The following is a 19,083-nucleotide window of genomic DNA, read 5'->3' on the forward strand; positions in this document are numbered from 1 at the left end:
AATACTATTATTCAGTGTAAATCATCCCAATTGCACTTGTTGTCTTAAGAAGTCTAGCCAAAAGACCCTTTTGCAAGCCAAACCTAACAAACTTTTGGAAAAAGAACTGAGGGTTGGCGGGGGGTGGGGGGCTTACTTTCTGGTGCTTGGCTCCACGAATATGAGCAGCGTAGGCATCAGCTCCTGTACAAGACACATCACAGAGCTCACACCGTAGCTGGTTCTGAGTTCCACGAGCAGAAGAACTGTTGCTGGTGGTGTTCTGCGATGCTTTCAATGCCGCTTCTTTCTTTTTATGTTTCTGTCCCTCCAAATGTTCTTTGTAAGTCTGTTTAAATTGTCATAAAAAGTGTAAAATATACAAATCAGTACATTTATTATGCTATTCATGTCACTGAAAAAGCAAAGCACAGAAAGAAAACATAAGAACTATTAACAGCTTGATTTCACAAGGGCAAAATATTTGCTACAACCACCACAACTTTCAACAGTAAAAGGCAGAAATGTACCCAGAAAATACATATCTCCTAATCACACACATAATTACAGCTGGACAGTTTGGTCTGATTGTTTAGAAAACCCAACAACACCAATCAAACCTATCTTATAACCCAGCCCATATAAGATGTATGTAGATTCACAGTTAAGGAAAATAAAAGGTATTCAATTTAAATTTTATTCTGTTCAATTGCTTCTAAATATCTTTCTATTACATCCAACCATTTCCAAACTAGACAAACAGAATAATCAAAATTGCTGGTATTGCTGGTTTGCTTTGGCATGGTGTGTGTTTTGTCCGAGGGTTGGAGGTTTTTTTGGATAAGGGTGTGTGCTGTGTTTTACATGCATGTTTCTCTGAGCATCATCAGCCAGCCTTCTGTGAAACGGGCATTTTGTTATGCTTTGTGGGGGCAAATAGATGATTTGGCATTTGGGGCTCTGACCCCATCTCTGCATTGTACTCACATTTCTTGGCCGAGCTTTCTGAGCCTCATCAGTTTGCCTTCTATGAAATGGGTGTTGGAGCAGAACATTGTGGGCTGAAAAGAGTGGTTTTGTGTTTTGGATCCCAGTCTGCCTTCTGGGAAATGGGTGTTTTGTGACCAGCCATGTCCACCAAGGCGGACATTTTGCGAATAAGTAAGCACCCCTAAGGGTGGTCATTTTGTGAGAACACCCACAACACTCTCAAAATTCCAAATGCGTCCACTGACCAGAAAAGGTTGGGGACCCCTACTTTAAGCATTATAGGCCAAATAGTTAATTTATTTGATTTAAGGAAGGAACAATGCCCAGAATGTTTGAAATTACACTAAACAACGGCCAGCATCCAAAGTTCCATATAACTATTCCGTATTATATTATTAATTTTTAGTATTTAAAGTATTTTTATCCTGCTCCTCAGCCAAAAAGGCTCCTAAAACATTCCCAGCTCGCAGCCTTACAATCTAAAGACACAGCACACCAGAAAAAAGAAATGAGAAGAGGAAAAAATTAAGTAATCTTTCAGCAGGGCTGGCAGAATGGCCCTGCTTCCCCTCTCATCTCCCTCTGTACTATCTGCTGGTGATGACAGCTGAGCGCTTTGAACTTGTGTTTCTTGGAAGTCGCTGCACTGCAAAAGGCCATTGAAACTAAAAGGAGTTGTAAGAAGTCCTTTGTGACATATCATGTGGTGTCTGCTTTATTTTTTGTTTTTGTAACAAGTCTAAACCCCACTGGATGTGTACTAGCCCTTGGGCAAGTCTAATGTAGCACTTCAGATTCTGGCCAACATTTTGAATGCAAGCACTATTGAATGCAAGCACTACTTAAAAGAACAAACTTCAATTGTACCCTATTTTAACCAAAATAGCTTTGGAGCCAAAAATGTCTTGAACCCCTTCCTGGATATCTGCAATCTAAAAATTGTTTCATTTTAGAAAACAATTAAGCCCCCAATAGAAAAAAAATAATGGTACCTGTGGTCCAGCACAGCTGATCTTACAAACATCACAATAGTGGATCTGGGGTGGTTTGGGAGGTTGTTTTGGTTTCAACTGTTTATTTTGGAATGGTGCCTTTTTAGTAAAGGTGGTCCCTGTCCAGGCAGCTGTCGCAGCGGCAGCAGCAGCAGCTGCCGCCGCCTGTTTCTGCTGCTGCTGCTGCTGTTGATAATAAGATGATGCAGCTGAATATACTGCCGCCTCATAGCCAGAGTAAGATGTACCTTTAAATAATAAAAAAGATATGAATTGTGTGCATTAAAGTTAGACAATTTGAATATTGTAATTAAGTGCCTAATGCTTTGGCGGGATATATCCTAGAAATTAACCTTTAAATAAGAAGCATTTTAGCATCAACATAATATGGATAAAATTGGTACTTAATGTGAAACGAATCTTCTTCATCACAACCCACATCGCCAAGCAATACCAGTGCAGAGAGGAGTTACTTGCAAGTCACAAAAGCAATATATTATTGTTTATATCAGTGTAGCCAGCACTGATGCATTGTTTCAGGGAAACATGGAGGGAGGTCGTGAACGAGAGCGCTTACAAAGGCTTTATTAACTAGGATGGTGAGCTTAGCTCTGAGTAGCAGTAGCTTCCCACTACACCTTGTAGGATCCGTTTATGCCAGAAAAAAAGGGAATTTAATATTTCTTTACTTCAATCATACATTCCCCAATCTTTTTCATTCACTGCCTTATTTCCTTGAGGAACCACTGTCAAAAATTCCACAAAGCTTCTCATCTGCTCTCTTGAAGTTAGAAATCTGTCAGATTATAGCAAAGTGTAAGTAGTCTGCACACCAGCTGCACAGAAGAGAGTACTGATAATCTTGGCAGTCATGTAAGGCATTTCTAGCCTTGCTCCTTGGGAGGAAAGCTATGGCAAACCTAGACAGCATAGTAAGAAGCAGAGACATCACCTTGCCAACTAAGGTCCGCATAATCAAAGCTATGGTTTTCCCAGTAGCAACGTATGGCTGTGAGAGCTAGACTATAAGGAAGGCTGAGCACCGAAGAATTGATGCCTTCGAACTGTGGTGCCGGAGAAGACTCTTATGAGTCCCCTGGACTGCAAGGAGGTCAAATCAGTCCATCCTAAAGGAAATCAACCCTGACTGCTCATTGGAAGGGCAGATACTGAAGCTGAAGCTCAAATATTTTGGCCACCTAATGCAAAGAGAAAACTCCCTGGAAAAGACCCTGATGCTGGGAAAGATTGAAGGCAACAGGAGAAGGGGACGGCAGAGGATGAGATGGCTAGATAGCATCACCGATGCAATGAATATGAATTTGAGCACACTCCAGGAAAGAGCGGAGAACAGGAAGGCCTGGTGTGCTATGGTCCATGGGGTCACGAAGAGTCGGACACGACTTAACGACTGAACAACAACAAATGGTTACATAAGTTTTAAAAATCCTGTATTTGCTAAAGGGACAAAACAGAGGTCTTCTGTGGTTTAAAGAACAACTTGTTCCCACACATCCTGTACTCACAGCCTACCATCTTCTCTCTCTTTCAGTAGTTCCTGTCAGTATCAAAGAATCTAAAGCTGCACTCCTACACATACCCTGGAGTAAGTCCTATTGGACACAGTGTGACTTACTTCTGGGTAAACATGCATAAGATCAGGCTACACATTAGGGAAAGCAAACATTCCCAAGTATGTATTTTATTTTGAGTACAGAACCTGACTTTTCCTGAAGAATCCACATGTTTAATACGATACGGTATTAGTACAGCTCTAACCTCAGCATCTCAGACATCTGAATTGCATTTCTAGCCTGTAGTACTCTCTCTTTACGCATTACTCACCAGAGTAAGTAACTGCTGTTGTACTGTATGTAGCACTTTGAGTATAGGAGGGAACAACAGTAGCTGCAGCTGCAACTGGTTGCACAGTGGAAGATACGGGATATATGGAGAAAGTAGTGGTTGCTGGACTTGGAGTGGCTGGTTTTATGGCTGTCACCTGTCGAGTCTGCTGGGCTTGAGTATACTGAGTTGCTCCTTGGCTATAGCCGGCTTTTGGAGCTAATTAAGATAAAAGAACAAAGTTACATGCTGAAAACTTCAAAAATTCTACAACTGCAATTTATAAAACAATTTTTACATCACCTTATCTATATATATCTATATCTATAAATAAAAGGAAGTCTTTGTCTGCATATCCTCGATGGACTCGAAAACTGTATATCCGGTTGTTAGGAAACTTTTAGGATTTGTTCTACCTCCGTCTGGGATGGTTTTAGGCATAGTGAAAAATTTGTCCACCATCTTCAAACAAAATGGCAGCCATTCACAATTTTTAAAGATTTACTGCTTCAATACCATTTCATTGATTTCAACCAAACTGCGTCATGATTGAGCACCGCAAATTTTAACCATATTATTATCTATAATTGTATTAGAGGATGTGTCTCTGTACGTCTTTCTGTCTGTCCGCCATCACCATAGCTCCAAGACTGTGAAAGCTACACACTTGAAATGTGGCATGTATACTAGGGAAGCCTAGGAATATGCATTTCAGTGTTATTTTGTTTTTAAAATGCATTATTTTTAATTAATGTAAGTGTGTCCATTTGGTTGAAGCTTGCAGTTAGATTTTCAGCCACTGGGGGCAGACTTCACTAACTAGCACATAGCTCTGTACTCCACACAGTTTGAAGCCACAGCAGATTAGTAGGTCGAGGGACACAGTTATATGCCTGATCTTCCCCCTGCTGTGGGGCAGCCCCTTCCTTCAGGAGGCTACAGGGGTGCACCATGGCAGGGGCTGTGCCTAGGGGTGTCAGTGGGCATGGCTTCACTCAGATGGGGCGGGCACAATTTGTCCAACTATGACAGCTGGTAAGTTTCCTTGAAGGATTCAGTGTATCAATGTAAGGGCTACTCCCACCCGTGAGAAGCCAGGTCCATTCACCAGTCACTGAATAAGGCAGAAAATAAGGGCACACATTCCTCCCTACCTTTAAGCTTCACCCATGGCACTTCTATAGCTTTTAAGCACACACTGCATTATTACAAACACTGTACTAATGGAATCAGAAGGATTTCTGAAAAATAATGTTAACTTTGTTCCTCTCTATTAACTTTCTATAGTACAGATTTAAAACACCTGGCTAAAGGGCAGCCTCAGGCATGCATGCATACCTGATGAACTCCTGCCTGCTTCTTCACTGCTGCTTGCTCCCTATCTGAGTAGATTAGAGTTAGGGATGTCGGAGAATTTCTCCACGAAGCTCAGGGAGGCCGAATGCCAATGCATTCGGCCCCGTGAAATTGTTGGTGAAATCCCCCCCCCCCCCGGGATGGGACTTACCTCCCTCGAATGTCCCTCTCTGCGGCAAGTCCCGGCGGCGTTTCGGCGGGGGCGGCGGCCAGTCTTCTGACTGGCTGCCGCCACCGCCATTACAAAATAAAGTAAAAAAACAAACAAACACGTGATAGGCTACGTAACGATTTACGTAGCCTATCATGGCTAGATTTCCAAAGTCTAATCGTCACGTAGCCTATCACGGGTGACTTTGGGGAAAAAAAAGCACGTACGCAAATGGCGGCGCCCATGGGCGCCGCCATTTGCGTATGCGCTTCCCCCCCCCCCCAAGTCACCTGTGATAGGCTACGTAAAAATTTACATAGCCTATCACGGCTGACTTTGGAAATCTAGCCGTGATAGGCTACGTAAATCGTTACGTAGCCTATCACGTTTGTGTGTGTGTGTTTTTTTCACTTTTGTATTTCGTGGCCGGGCAGACGGCCTGAATTTCGGCCAGGCGAGGCGGGGCGCCTCCCCCCCCCGGCCTGAATTTTGGCCGGGCGAGGCGGGGTGCCTCCCCCCCCGGCCTGAACTTCGGGGGGAGAACTGAAGCCCCTCCCCCCCACCGCGAAGCAAGCTGCGGGACCAGGTAAGTGACTTTCGTACATCCCTAACTAGAGTCAAAAGAGCACCAAGGCAAATGTAAAATAGCGTGCATTAGAGTGGCACTCTCTCATGCTTTGGCCACAATTTGTGACACAGTAACAGAAAAGGTTGGTCTCCAGCATTTTAAAATTTAGAATGGCTGAAGATTTTACCTAACAAACAGACCCCCCTGCCCAAATGCTGAGAACAAAACAAGGCCTATACTATTTGATATCGCATTGGTATCCTCTAACTACATAAAATTGTGTCAACTCACTGTCTACTCAATAGGCCAACAATAACTTTTTTTTTTTTTTTTGCTTAGTAAGGTCTCTGTCAATTAAGGATGCAATCCTATGGACATAGTCATCAATCTCCAAACTCGGAGGCTGATGACTATCCAATGCAGGGTAGCCGGACCACAGAGGCAATCCTAGCCTCTGTGCTCCATCCACCCTGCATTTTTGGCTAGACAGGCAATTTCGCCTGCATACCCAGGAAGCTTCGGAGCAGGAGAGGGGGAGGCCAGGACACACACAGGAAGCTCTATAAAGCAACTTCCACGGTCTCCTCCTATCCCTGGGACTGCCCCCTTTTTCCCATCTCTGCGTGCTATTTTTGAGGGCAGAGATGTAACTAGCACAGAGAGAACCACACTGGGTATGAGGGGGATGGGGCAAGGAGCACGATTTATGCGAACCAACACCACAGCCCTGGCTCCAACCTTAGTTTCCCAAAATCAAAAAATCCTATGGCCCTCTAGACAGTGTCTAGTGGCCATAGGATTGCTCCCTTACTTTTATTTATTTCATTTCTATACCGCCCAATAGCCGAAGCTCTCTGGGCAGTTCACAAAAATTAAAACCAAATGGCACACAATAAAACAATATAAAATATATAGAACATTAAACCACATGTTTAATACAACCACAATATAACAATACAACCACAATAAAACCTAGCAGTGGTGCAGGAATTTAAAATACAGATTTAAAACAGCAAAGCTAAAAGTCTAGAAAGCTAAAATGCTAAAATGCCTGGAAAAACAAAAAAGGTCTTCACCTGGCGCCGAAAGGAATACAATGTAGGTGCCAGGCGAACCTCACTAGGGAGCTCATTCCACAGCCGGGGTGCCACAGCAGAAAAAGCCCTCCTTACTTGCTCTTAGAATATCTTTTGTTTATGATGATGACACTAGAGACAGTCAACAGTTAAGATTAATGAACTGACGTATGCTCAAGCTTTCCAGCTCAGTGAGTACTGCACTAACGGACTGACTTGCTGACTGCTAAGAGAATCAGCTGATGAGACTCTGCAGGCAATCTCAAACTTTCAAGATCACTGGGAAGCAACCATGACATATCCCAGCCAGTTTTTAAAATATATATTTTAAAAATATAAACACACACATACTATAAATAAATAAATTCATCCCCCCCAGACAAACCCCCCAACAACTGTGCAGACTTCACATTCTGTTAAAGTGAACCTAGCACTTTGTACCCTTACATAAAATCAGAATATAGTGTTTATACTAGTGAAGTATGTACCTCATGTTGTTAGAAATGATAACAGCTGGACCACAAAGAAAAAACTTAGAAAACTGTTCTTGCGTTCTACCATAACACCGTTATTATGGCTGCTTACCCATTATACATGCTATATAGCAAACATACAGGATTCTTCCGTTTCCAAAAATACAAGCTTTTTCATCCACAGGTGCTTGTGTTCCTCAAAAAGTAACTATAAAATGTCAACTAAGCATCCCAAACGTAACCTAGACTCCTAAATCCAGTTTATATGCTAATCTTAAACTCAAGTCCTTTGATCCTAGTACTACTTCTTAAGCAATTCATAACAGCATGCAACCTCTGTTTCTGATAATTGAGCAGTAGCTCTGCCCTTACCACTGCGTTGTCATTATTCATGGACCATCTATAAAAGTAAGAGGATGTTATCCCAGTATCCTACACAGCTCCACTTTGCCAATCAAGGACAAAGCTGCAACATCTGCTACAACATCAAGGAAGGACTACCTGAGGGCCCACCTCAGTGGACACAGGGATGCTAAGAAAGCTTCAGCATTACATTTAGAGACGAGCAGTAAAGTTGCAAAGTACTGCAAGTCCTGAATGTAAGGAATGACTAACAGTCATACTGCCGTATTATAGAACAGGGGTGCAGAACCTCTTTCATCCCAAGGGCCAAATTCCATTTTGGAGAAGCTTTCAAGGGGCCGCATTCCAGTAGTGGTCACGGCTGGAGGCAAAGGGGGCAGGGCCAAAAATACCAGCATATTTTAGCTTAAAGTTCTTATTGCTAGTAACTAAGCCTAAAGAGAGGCATTTCAAACTTTTAGAATGGGAGAAACACCGAAACCACCCAAAGACTGGTGGTTGTGGGAAAGGGGGTGGGGCCAAGGGAAGGTGGCATAGCCTTCTGAAAACCCCAGAGGGCCTGATTGGAATCCAAGGAGGGCTGGATTGGGCCCCTGGCCCTGAGGTCAGGGGTCCAATCTGCAGTCCTGTTCTGGAAGTTATTATGTTACATGGTCTCTCCTTTGTTATGTGTAGCCATATTAGCATCATTAGGGGATGAAGAAGCAGTGATAGTTAATAGCTAAACTTTTGCATTTCCCTGGCTTCTGCGCATTTGAGGATTGTAAGATATGCAGACCTAGTCTTTCACTGCTCTACAAACATTACTCCACATTAAGAAGAGTTAACCATTAAAAACTAGTTTCTCTAAACTATTAGGTTCTGAGCATCTTCAGAAGAAAAAAACCATTTAGCACATTTGTGAATATATCACAACAACAAAGCTAGAGTTCTCTAAAATAAACATTAAACATATTTAAAATGCTTTCAAAGCAAGCATGCAACCTACCTGTTTGGTAGTAAGATTCAGCTACAGAAGGCTGTGGCTGGGCAGCTGCTGCCACTGCAGCTGCAGTTGCTGTGGGTTGCTGATAATATTGCTTGCTGTCATAAGCTACAGCTGGGGCAGTGGATCTAACGTATGAATAGGTGTCCTGAAGAAACAGGGGGAAAATTGAGGACATCAGTTTTTCCCTTGGGCATATGGGCTTGGACACTAAGAGAAGTTAATCTAAGAAAGTTCATGGAAGGAAAGGCTCCTCTCCTCCCCAATACAAGGATTACTGTGATATCCGAAAAGTATCCCTGGGGTGCTGGCTGGCCCTGCTGGATGAGGCGGGGATGGGAAATTTGCTTTCTGTGTACTTCCTTAACTTATCTCAGAATCCAAGCCCAAATTTGGACTATTTCGCCCTCGCCCAGCAACTCCCCACATGCAATCCCACATCTGTTCAAGAGAATTTCTTTTGAAAAATTGTTTCAATTTTTTAATCTTCCTGATTTCAAAGATATATTAGAATATGTGATTACCCCCAAAATCTCTTCTGTGGTCCTAAATACTTGAACAAATTGCACAGCTTTGCTCCAGCATGTTTCCAGGATTTAGTTACTGACCTCAACTGCATGCAGCAGAGCACAGACACCTGAGATAATTATACATATACATTCTGATTCTGACCTTATCTTATTAGCCACCACTTTCAAGAGGAAAAAGACTGAATTGCACAACAGCAGAAGTAGGAAATGAATGACATTTTCTTCTTTAAATACACTTACCTGGTAATTTTGCGTGGTGACTGGAGGTGGCGGCGGCGGAGCTTCTTGCTGCCTCTGTGTATAACCATAGTCTGTTGCTGTGTGTGCTGTAGGGTAACCTCCATAGGCTGCAGCTGTTGCAGCAGCTGCAACAGCCACTGGAGCAGGCCTAGCTACTGCAACTGTTGCTGCTGCTGGGGCATAGGCAGCAGTAACTGTGTGCGCAGCTACAGGGGCCTGATGGACAGTGTAGCTTGCAACTGTAGTTGGATGGGAATAAGCTACACCTGAAGCTGGCTGCTGGCTGTAATAGGAAAAGGACAAGAAGTATGACTATGAAATAATGATGTCTGATACGCAACAGCTAAGCTCTTAAAAACTATCCAGGCTTAAGCATACTTGAAAAAGGTTAAACTAAATTAGAAACACAATCTGACTGATAACAGTATAAAGTAAGCCTTAAGGAGACATCCAATTGCATCTGACCACCAGTGGAATGTTATCTACCAATGGAGCAGATTCCCCCTCCTCTTGCAGCTGCCCAAATCTGCTCCAGAGGGTTCTTAGGTTAACTTTGGGTTGCTTAACCCATGAATAACGCAAAGCAATGTATGATCGGGACGACTGGAGGTTGCATATCCAAAGCAGCAGTGGCATCCACACAGCACACAACCTCGCAAATTATGGGTTAATTAAATAGCCCATGATTTGCTGCCATTGCATGTGAACAGACCCTCTAGGATTGCAACTTTAATTGATGACCATTTTAAACAAAAAAACCCCCCCAGTGTTTTGAAGGGAGATATTTTGATGTATGTAAGCACTGCTTTACGCACACCCCACAGATCATTGTCAGTTATTAGGCTTTGTAGCAACATGCATTTTCTAAGAAAAGTACTGAAGCACTATTTAACATCCTCCATTCCAATATAAAACTATTACTGTATAGCAAAGACTTAACAAGTTGTTCAGCAGTGCAATAAAAGCATAGACACAAATCAGAAATTGGTTCCCATAATGCTCCTGGGAAATCGGAGATCATTTTTAGAAAAAAAAAAACCTGAAGATGTACAGCTTTCCTAAAGAGCTGCATGGTGCTTCCACATCCTGCTCCCACACCTACAGAGAAAGCATATGTATGCACCATATTGCTGTATTAATTCATATAACTGTAAATCTATACATCAGCCTTCCCCAACCTGGTGTCCTCCAGATGTTTTGGACTTTAGCTCCCATCAACCCCAGCCAGCTTGGCCAGTGGTCAGGAATGCTGGGAGCTGTAGTAAGTGACAACTCTTAAGACCATGCAAGAACTGTCAAATAATAAACCCAAACAGGCAAGTTCATTTGAAAATGCCATCTATCCTGAATCCAAGAAATGCTGAAATGCTATCGTACTTACTCTGCTTCATAGAGCCTGTATTGTTATATTCCTTTTATAATGCTTAAATACAATGCCCCAGATAACTATGCTTATAGAATGCTCAATAAAAATGCATTATAATATTAAGCAGCAAATTAACAGAATACGATTTTAGAAGTATTTGAAGTGTTTCATTTGAGAAAAATGTGTATTGTTATGGCACAGAATGAACAGCCTTGGTATTATTATTTCTAAGGCCAACATTGTTCTGTTACCATAACTTTTTTTTAGCAAACCTGTTCCCCTTGCTTCTGCCACAGTATGCAGAGCCAGTGATCGAGTTTGCAAGATCTCAAACACTGTAGGACTTGAATGGCTGTACCTGAGACTGAGAAGAGATGCTTCCTCTAACTTTTAGTTCTAGGCATATTTGCAAGAAGTAGTAATTTCTGCTGATCTTTCAGAAACTGGATGTGCAAAAGGAGACTGCTTGCTGAACATCAGGTAACAAAACACCAATGGAAATTGCCACCAGCCATTTAATTCTTTTCTACTCTTTGGTCTGATCATGACAGATTTATCTTTACCTTCCTTGCCTGTTCTTTGTTGACAGCATTCTTTTCCCACTCAACGCACACACAAAAACTAATTACTGAATCAACATTTTTAAAGATTCTTTTCAACTCTAATCATGCCTAGGGACTTGCACATTTTGTCCTCATTTTGCTGGTTACTTCCTGGCTAGTTTAATCACTCCTGTTGACCGGAGGAGCCAAGCTGGAGCAATTGGGCAGCATACACCAGCATACTTGCTCAATATCGATAAAATGGAACTGGGCCTACGTTTGAGTAGAAACACTTAGCACTTGCAATTCTCTGGATCCGAGCCTATGCTTACTTCAAGACTGTGTGCCATGAAATATGCAAATGTTTACTGTAAATAAGCAACTGCTTTGAGTGAATACAGTCCCAATTGTTAAAACCCTACAGATATAACCATTTCACATCCCATGTGACTTAACATCTATAAGTGAGGCAGAAACAGTAAAAGCATTATATTTAGGGCCTCATTTGGGGTAAGAAAATTACTAGATAATTTATTTCAATGTACAGCAATTTCCAAAATCAAGGTATCACGATTCCCTTAGCCCCCACTTCACTTCAGTGTCCAAACATATACAGACAAGGGGCTTCAGTCTACAGCTTTTAATTCATTACTTCACAGGGTCATACAGATGCAAATTCACAGAGAAACTCTCCATCTACAAGGAATGCCTTCAGGGGATCCAAAAGCAGGCAGTTTGAAGAGGGAGGCGATCTGGTCTTGCTAGCCTAACTTAACTCTCTTCCCGTGAGGCCTCTAAGTGCAACTTCTCACGCAAGGCCAATCAGTAGACAGTCTAAGTTCCGCCTTCTCTCTCTTTGCTCTACATTTGCGCCTGGCATCTATTAGGTCAACCTCCTATTCACTGCCTCTCATAGGGGCGGGGTGGTGGTGAGGAGGGACCCTCAAGCTCAGCCATCTGTACATTTGTAACCTGAGAAGCAGGCCTACTCATACAGTATCTGGACCAGCCTGGGAAAACACCTCCCCCACGTCTGATGGTTCTTCAGAATCTGAACTGCTATCCCACTCCCTGCGCTCAGAAACACCCCTGACACAAGGCTTACCTCTGATAAATACTAATTTTACAAAAGGCCAAAGTTAATTTAATGAATTTATAAAGGACATGACATTTAATAGTGGTCCTATTATTCTATTTATCTTCACTACCAAGAACTTAAAGCTTTGATCTAATAAATATGCAAAGATGTTATTTTGAAGGGCTATTTCCCAATCACTAACTTAACGAAGTAGCCCAATTCGGGGGGGGGGGGGGACGGACAGACAATGATCTCCAGATTATGGGTTGTATCCAATGGTGTCCTTCCACCACAGAACAGAAATCACTGGAGGACTGAAATTTCCCTCTCCACCTATAGCTCCCAGCATGACCCCAAAATCACCCTGTGTGCCTCTAGAGGTTTAGGACTCCTTCTAGAGTACTTCCGGGGTGTGTGCAGAGGGCTTCAGGAGGGAGGAGGATAAGGGAAACTCCCATCGAGTACAAGTCTACTTGTGTAAGGATGGATGTAGCCTTACATGTTCATAGATACCTTCTTTTCACTGAGAATCATTTCAGATAAGCTAGGCAAGGGGTTTAAAAATAAAATTTTATTTAGAAGTTAAGTAATTTCTCATGTCTTTAAAAGTCATTCAGTTTCAAGTTTCATTTAAAAGTCCATTCATAAAATTAAGGGAGCAATCCTATGGCCACTAGACAGAGTCTGGGGGGCCATAGGATATTTTGGATTCCCAGATCCAGCGCTCCGAACTCAGGTCCAGGAATCTGCGCTCCCTTGTCCCCCGCCCCACCCAGCGCAGGGATAACCATGCCAACTGCCTCTCTAAGGTCGTTTGATAAAGAGGGCGTTTCTGTGGGAGGGGACTGGAGAGGTCTGGTTACACTGTATCCCCAGGCCTCCTCTGCTGCCTTCCCTCCCCTTCTGCAGTGCCCAGGTAGATGGGCAAAAAAGCCCATCTAGTTAAAATGCAGAGTGGGAGGCACAACGGAGGCGACAATTGCCTCTGCTGCACTTCCCACCCTGTACTGGAAGCCTTCAAGTTCGGAGGCTTATGAACAGCGAGGACACAATCGATAGGACTGTGCCCTAAGCGGGAAAATGCATACTTGTACCTTACTGAACACTGAACTATTACTTTAGATGCAGCCAAAAGGAAATGAAGGAAATATTGCCAACTCAAAAAATAAGATAGCATTTATATCACAGTTAATCTCCGAAGTACTTAACATACATATTAGTTTGTTTTATTATTAGCACAGTTATGGACTAATTTCATGTTTGTAAGGTTTTTTTTAATATGGCCTGATTATAATTAGTCATTATGCATGTTGCATGCAGTTTGTATGATGAATTTTTCTATTGTTTGACTTATGATTGGTTGTTCTTTCAGTGCCTCCAAGGAACGTTTCCACCAAAACATATTTAGGAAATTTACTATTTCCCTATTATTTTTCAGTACCATTTTGAGGCTTATTTCTTTTTTCCTTTTCCCCCATTTCCTCTTGAGGAAAGATTTAAACCAGGGTCTTAAAGGATACGTGATTTTCTCCTTTTATTTATGCAAAAAGGCTTCCATTATTGGCTCTTCAAAACGTAAGTATAAAAATACAACTGAGCGCGCCTTCCACAAAAAGTTAAAAAAGGGTAAACATCCGAAGTCTTCCACATCAAATAAAAGGTAAACATCAAATGAAAGACTGATTGAACTAGCTTATTATGCAAAAAACAGTTTCAGCCATCGCTGCAACTATCACTACCTACAAAATAATGAAAAGTGCAGATGAAAAGGGGGGGGGGGCTAACAAGAATAGCGTTTTAAGAACCATGTACTTATTTGTCAGATTTGTATTCCAACCTAACTGGCAAATACCCTTAGGGCAGTATTACAATCATAAAACCAAAATACAACAAGATACCCACAAATATAACAATAAAAGTATCAAAATACTACAGTATTAAACACTAAAAACATTTTAAAATGTTAAAAACATTAAGGAACCAGTAGTAACATTAATAATTAGCAATTATTATTAAATAAATTTTAATTTATATTTAAAATTTAATTTAATTTATATAAATTAAAACAGATTAAAGATTAAAGGCTGAAAGGGAAGATCTTAATCTGGTGTCTAAATGTATACCAATGAAGATGCCATGCGGATCTCCCTGGGAAGGGCATTCCACAGACAGGAGGCCTCTACAGAGAAGGCTCTTTCCCTGGTAACCACCCACTGCACCATTGTAGGGACAGCATCCAGAGAAGAGCCTATGAAGACTATTTTAGCAATCAGGCAGGAACATACGGGAGAAGGTGCTCCTTCAAGTAGACTGGTCCTAAAAGTTTTTAAAGATCAGCACTGATACTTTGAATAGGGCCCAGAAACTGACTGGCAGCCAGTGCAGTTGACGGAGCGCTAGAATAATACGTTCAAAACTGCCAGTCCCAACCTTGCTGCTCTATTCTGTACCAACTGAAGTTTCTGGATCATCTTCAGAGGTAGCCCCATGTATCAAAACCTTGCATGGTAACTGGAGGTTACCAGTGCATGGATAACTGTAGACAAGCTATCTGTGGCCAGGTAGGATTGTAGCTGGTATATCAGCCGAACCTCAATAAAAGACACCACATGCCACTAAGGCCACTTTTGCACCTCAAGTGACAGAGCTGGATGTAAAAGCACCCCCACACTACAGATGTGCTCCTTCTAGGAGAATGCAACCCCATTTAGAGCAGGTTGAAAGCCACTTAACCAGACAGATGAACGATCTACTAACTGAGCTTCTGTCTTATAGAATCATAGAATCATAGAATAGTAGGGTTGGAAGGGGCCTACAAGGCCATCGAGTCCAACCCCCTGCTCAATGCAGGAATCCAAGTCAGAGCATCCCTGACAAATGGCTGTCCAGCCTCGTCTTAAAGGCCTCCAGTGTAGGAGAGCCCACCACCTCCCCAGGTAATTGGTTCCATTGTCGTATTGCTCTGACACTCAGGAAGTTTTTCCTGATGTTCAGCCAGAATCTGGCTTCCTGTAACTTGAGCCCATTATTCCGTGTCCTGCACTCTGGGATGATCAAGAAGAGATCCTGGCCTTCTTCTCTGTGACAACCTTTCAAGTACTTGAAGAGTGCTATCATATCTCCCCTCAGTCTTCTCTTCTCAAGGCTAAACATGCCCAGTTCTTTCAGTCTCTCTTCATAGGGCTTTGTTTCCAGTCCCCTGATCATCTTTGTTGCCCTTCTCTGGACCCTCTCCAGTTTGTCTGCATCCTTCTGAAAGTGTGGTGCCCAGAACTGGACACAGTACTCCAGATGAGGCCTAACCAGTGCTGAGTAGAGGGGAACTAGTACTTCCCGGGATTTGGAAGCTATGCTTCTATTAATGCAGCCCAAAATAGCATTTGCCTTTTTTGCAGCCACATCACATTGTTGGCTCATATTCAGCTTGTGATCGACGACAATTCCAAGATCCTTCTCGCTCGTAGTGTGGTTGAGCCACGTATCCCCCATCTTGTAACTGTGCATTTGGTTTCTTTTTCCTAGGTGCAGAACTTGGCATTTGTCCCTATTAAATGCCATTCTGTTGTTTTCTGCCCAGCACTCCAGTCTATCCAGATCACTTTGAATTTTGTTTCTGTCTTCCAAAGTATTAGCTATCCCTCCCAATTTTGTGTCATCTGCAAATTTGATCAGCATTCCCTGCACCTCCTCCTCCAAGTCATTAATAAAAATGTTGAAGAGCACTGGGCCCAGGACTGAGCCCTGCGGTACCCCACTCGTTACCTCTCCCCAGCTTGAGAAGGTCCCATTGATAAGCACTCTTTGAGTCTGATTCTGTAGCCAACTGTGGATCCACAGTCTTGTCGGTATTCAGTTTGGTTGCTGGCCCTGATTCAGCAAGACTCATTTCAGATTAAGAGCAAAAGTTGCCATTTACAACTAGAAATGAGCATCCTTAAAAATTTGTGGGCACGCACACATACAAAACTACAGGCAAGATCTAGAGTAGTAAGTGGGAGAAATGCATGCCATACCTACGCAATAATCACCCATCCCTATTTGGCAGCCTGAATTATTTACAGACACTGAACATATTGTTTACTATGCCCCCTTCTTCCCCAACCTGGTGCCTTCCAGATGTTGTGGACTTCAACTCCTAGAATTCCTGACTATTAGATATGATGGCTGGGTCTGGTGGGAGTTGAAGTAAAAAATATCTGGAGGGTACCAGGTTGGGAAAGGCTGACAGTGGGTCCTCCACTGTCACACCACTCTGTCAGTCTCAAAAGGGGTGTTGCCCAATTCCAGAAGTGGGTACAGTGACAGGACCCACCAACTTGCCCGGTGTTCACAGATGAAGGTTTTTAAAAGCTCATTCGTAACAAAAAGCTTCCCATCACTGTTTTGTGATGAAAGACCCCAAGTGCTGAGAAATAGTTTTACAAACATGCAGTTCAAATTGCTTCCATAAACATAATGCCATGCAAATATTACTGTGCAATCGATACAAGATGGCAAGTGGCAAAACCATTAATTTATACAAAAAATATATTCTACCCTTCTAGTCCTTATGCAGTACTCGCTAAACTCATACAAATGGACAAGGATCACTGAGGAAATTTCCAGAGGGGTAGCCATGGTAGTCTGTTGCACCAAAAACAACAAAGAGTCTTGTGGCATCTTAAAGACTAACAAATTTATTTTGGCATAAGCTTTCATGGACACTGTCCACTTCATCAGATACATGAAGTGTTGACCTCAAAGAAAGACATGATATTGCACTGCTGTTCTCTCACAGGTGGAGGACCTAGAGAGCTCTAGAAGGAAAGGCCACTTCCAGAAACACTCACCAACATCCAGGGTGTTTTTAACTCTCCCTCACTGACTATCCCATTTTCAAACCATATTGAAGATGAAAGTTGCATGAAAGAAAGTAGGTGATACTATACCCACTCTCTTACCTTTCATTCTCACAGCAGGGCACCAAGTATTGAACTGGACTTGGACCATATTATAAGTTAACTTAAGGAAGCTCATGGAAGGAAAGTTTGCTGGGAAGAAATTGCCCCAAATTAGGCAGATACCTTTCCCACCATATTGTTCAAGGGGGCCTTGAGTCCTCCAGACAGGTTTTTTGCGGTGTGCAGGTAGCTGCAAGGGGGAGGAGGTGGGAAACTTTCCTTCCATGAACATGCTTATATTATCTTAGGTTCCAAGCGCTGAGTTATAAAAAGCCTTCTGACCTTATGGATAGTCTACCAATGCCTAGATCACAACAAATCAAGTCTTTAAGGCTGCAATCCTTACCTGGGAATAAGCTCTCATTGAACTCAATGCAGCTTACTTCAGAGTAGACATGTATAGGATTGCACTGTAAGATTCCACAGTATACTGATGATTTGTGAGGTTTGCAGTTGTTTGGGGCGAGACAACTGCAATAGCAAATCTATTCAGAATGTACGGGAGAACAAAGTCACTTTGAACTGGACAGCTGGGGTGGAAGATGTAAGTCAGAATACATATTGTTTCTGGGTCTGCTGAAGAGTGAGTGTGTGTGTGTGCAGGCACTGAAATCAGCCACTACAACAATCCTATGCACATCTTCTCAGACGTAAGCCACACTGAATTCAGTGGGACTTACTCCTAGGTAAGTGTTATAGGACTGCAGTCTTAAAGCTGCAATCCTACGCATATTTACTTCGAAGCAAGCCCCGCTGGACTCTGTAGGGCGTACACTTTGCTGGGTATGCGTGCATAAGATTGGGCTGCAAGGCATTAAGAACTGAAGGCGCGGGGGAGCGAAGCCAGGCAGCGAGGTCGTAAGTCCGGATGGGGCGGATCCGCCTCTTGACCGCAAGCGCTCCTTTTCATGTAAGGTCGTAAGGAAGCCCGATGTGGGAGGCTCCTCCCTCTCACGGGAGCGGGGTGGCACAACCAGAGACGTATAAATATGCATGTCCGCGCAAATATATACACACGCGTCTGGGCGGGGTAAAAAGAAAAGGGAGAGGAAGAAGCGCTTCTCCTTCCAAAGCTCTCCCGCAGAAATGCTCCTCGCGAGGAAGGAGGTGGAAATTTCCACGGCGCGGCGTCACCGGCCCGCATTTACCTATACTGGGCAGCAGCCCCGGTGTGGGTGAATCCGAAGTAGTTGCCGGTGGCCATTTTGGCATCTTCCCCCAGCCGGCTGGGCACTGCAGCAGCGACATGGCGTGAAGGGAAAAGGGGGGGGAGAAAGGGGGCAGTCAGAGCCAGCGCCTGAAGCGATGTGTCGCCCTTCCCCTCAACGCCCCCCCCCCGGCGCCTCCCCTTCCCCCACTCCTACCTGCTGGCCAACGGCCGCTACTCACCATAGGTGAAAGAGACTACCGGGCATATGGGAATCATGGGTCCGGGCTGACAGAAATGGCGGCGGTTAAAACACTTTCCGTCTGTCGCTCACTCGTTCCCCGTCGCCGCCGCCGCCGCCGCACGCGCGCTACTGCCGAGGCGTATCTGCTTTCCCCTCCCACACTACCCACCGACAAGGTTTCAACGGCAACTGAGAAGCCAGGCCGCGCCGTTACGCAT

The 19,083-nt window shown here is 43.3% G+C and overlaps 1 protein-coding gene and 1 non-coding gene across 2 annotated transcripts in view; both read right to left on the reverse strand.

Annotated features, from left to right (window-relative positions):
- Positions 1–19,083, reverse strand: part of ZFR (zinc finger RNA binding protein) — a 44,376-nt gene extending 25,293 nt beyond the window's left edge. The window contains exons 1-7 of the mRNA XM_084833014.1: positions 18,864–19,083; positions 18,623–18,707; positions 9,549–9,831; positions 8,782–8,926; positions 3,807–4,025; positions 1,962–2,209; positions 137–328 (exon numbers count right to left, since the gene is read on the reverse strand). Of these exons, the coding sequence (XP_084689140.1) occupies positions 137–328; positions 1,962–2,209; positions 3,807–4,025; positions 8,782–8,926; positions 9,549–9,831; positions 18,623–18,707; positions 18,864–18,900 (1,209 nt within the window). The 5' untranslated portion in view covers positions 18,901–19,083. The remainder of the gene's footprint in view (positions 1–136; positions 329–1,961; positions 2,210–3,806; positions 4,026–8,781; positions 8,927–9,548; positions 9,832–18,622; positions 18,708–18,863) is intronic.
- Positions 11,100–11,238, reverse strand: LOC146352001 (small nucleolar RNA SNORA66). The gene has a single exon (XR_014788692.1). It is a non-coding gene; the product is annotated as a small nucleolar RNA SNORA66 (small nucleolar RNA).

Source organism: Heloderma suspectum, chromosome 2 (genome assembly GCF_057233095.1).
Source record: "Heloderma suspectum isolate Gila_16-S chromosome 2, 16-S_ref, whole genome shotgun sequence".
NCBI classification, from domain to species: domain Eukaryota; kingdom Metazoa; phylum Chordata; class Lepidosauria; order Squamata; family Helodermatidae; genus Heloderma; species Heloderma suspectum.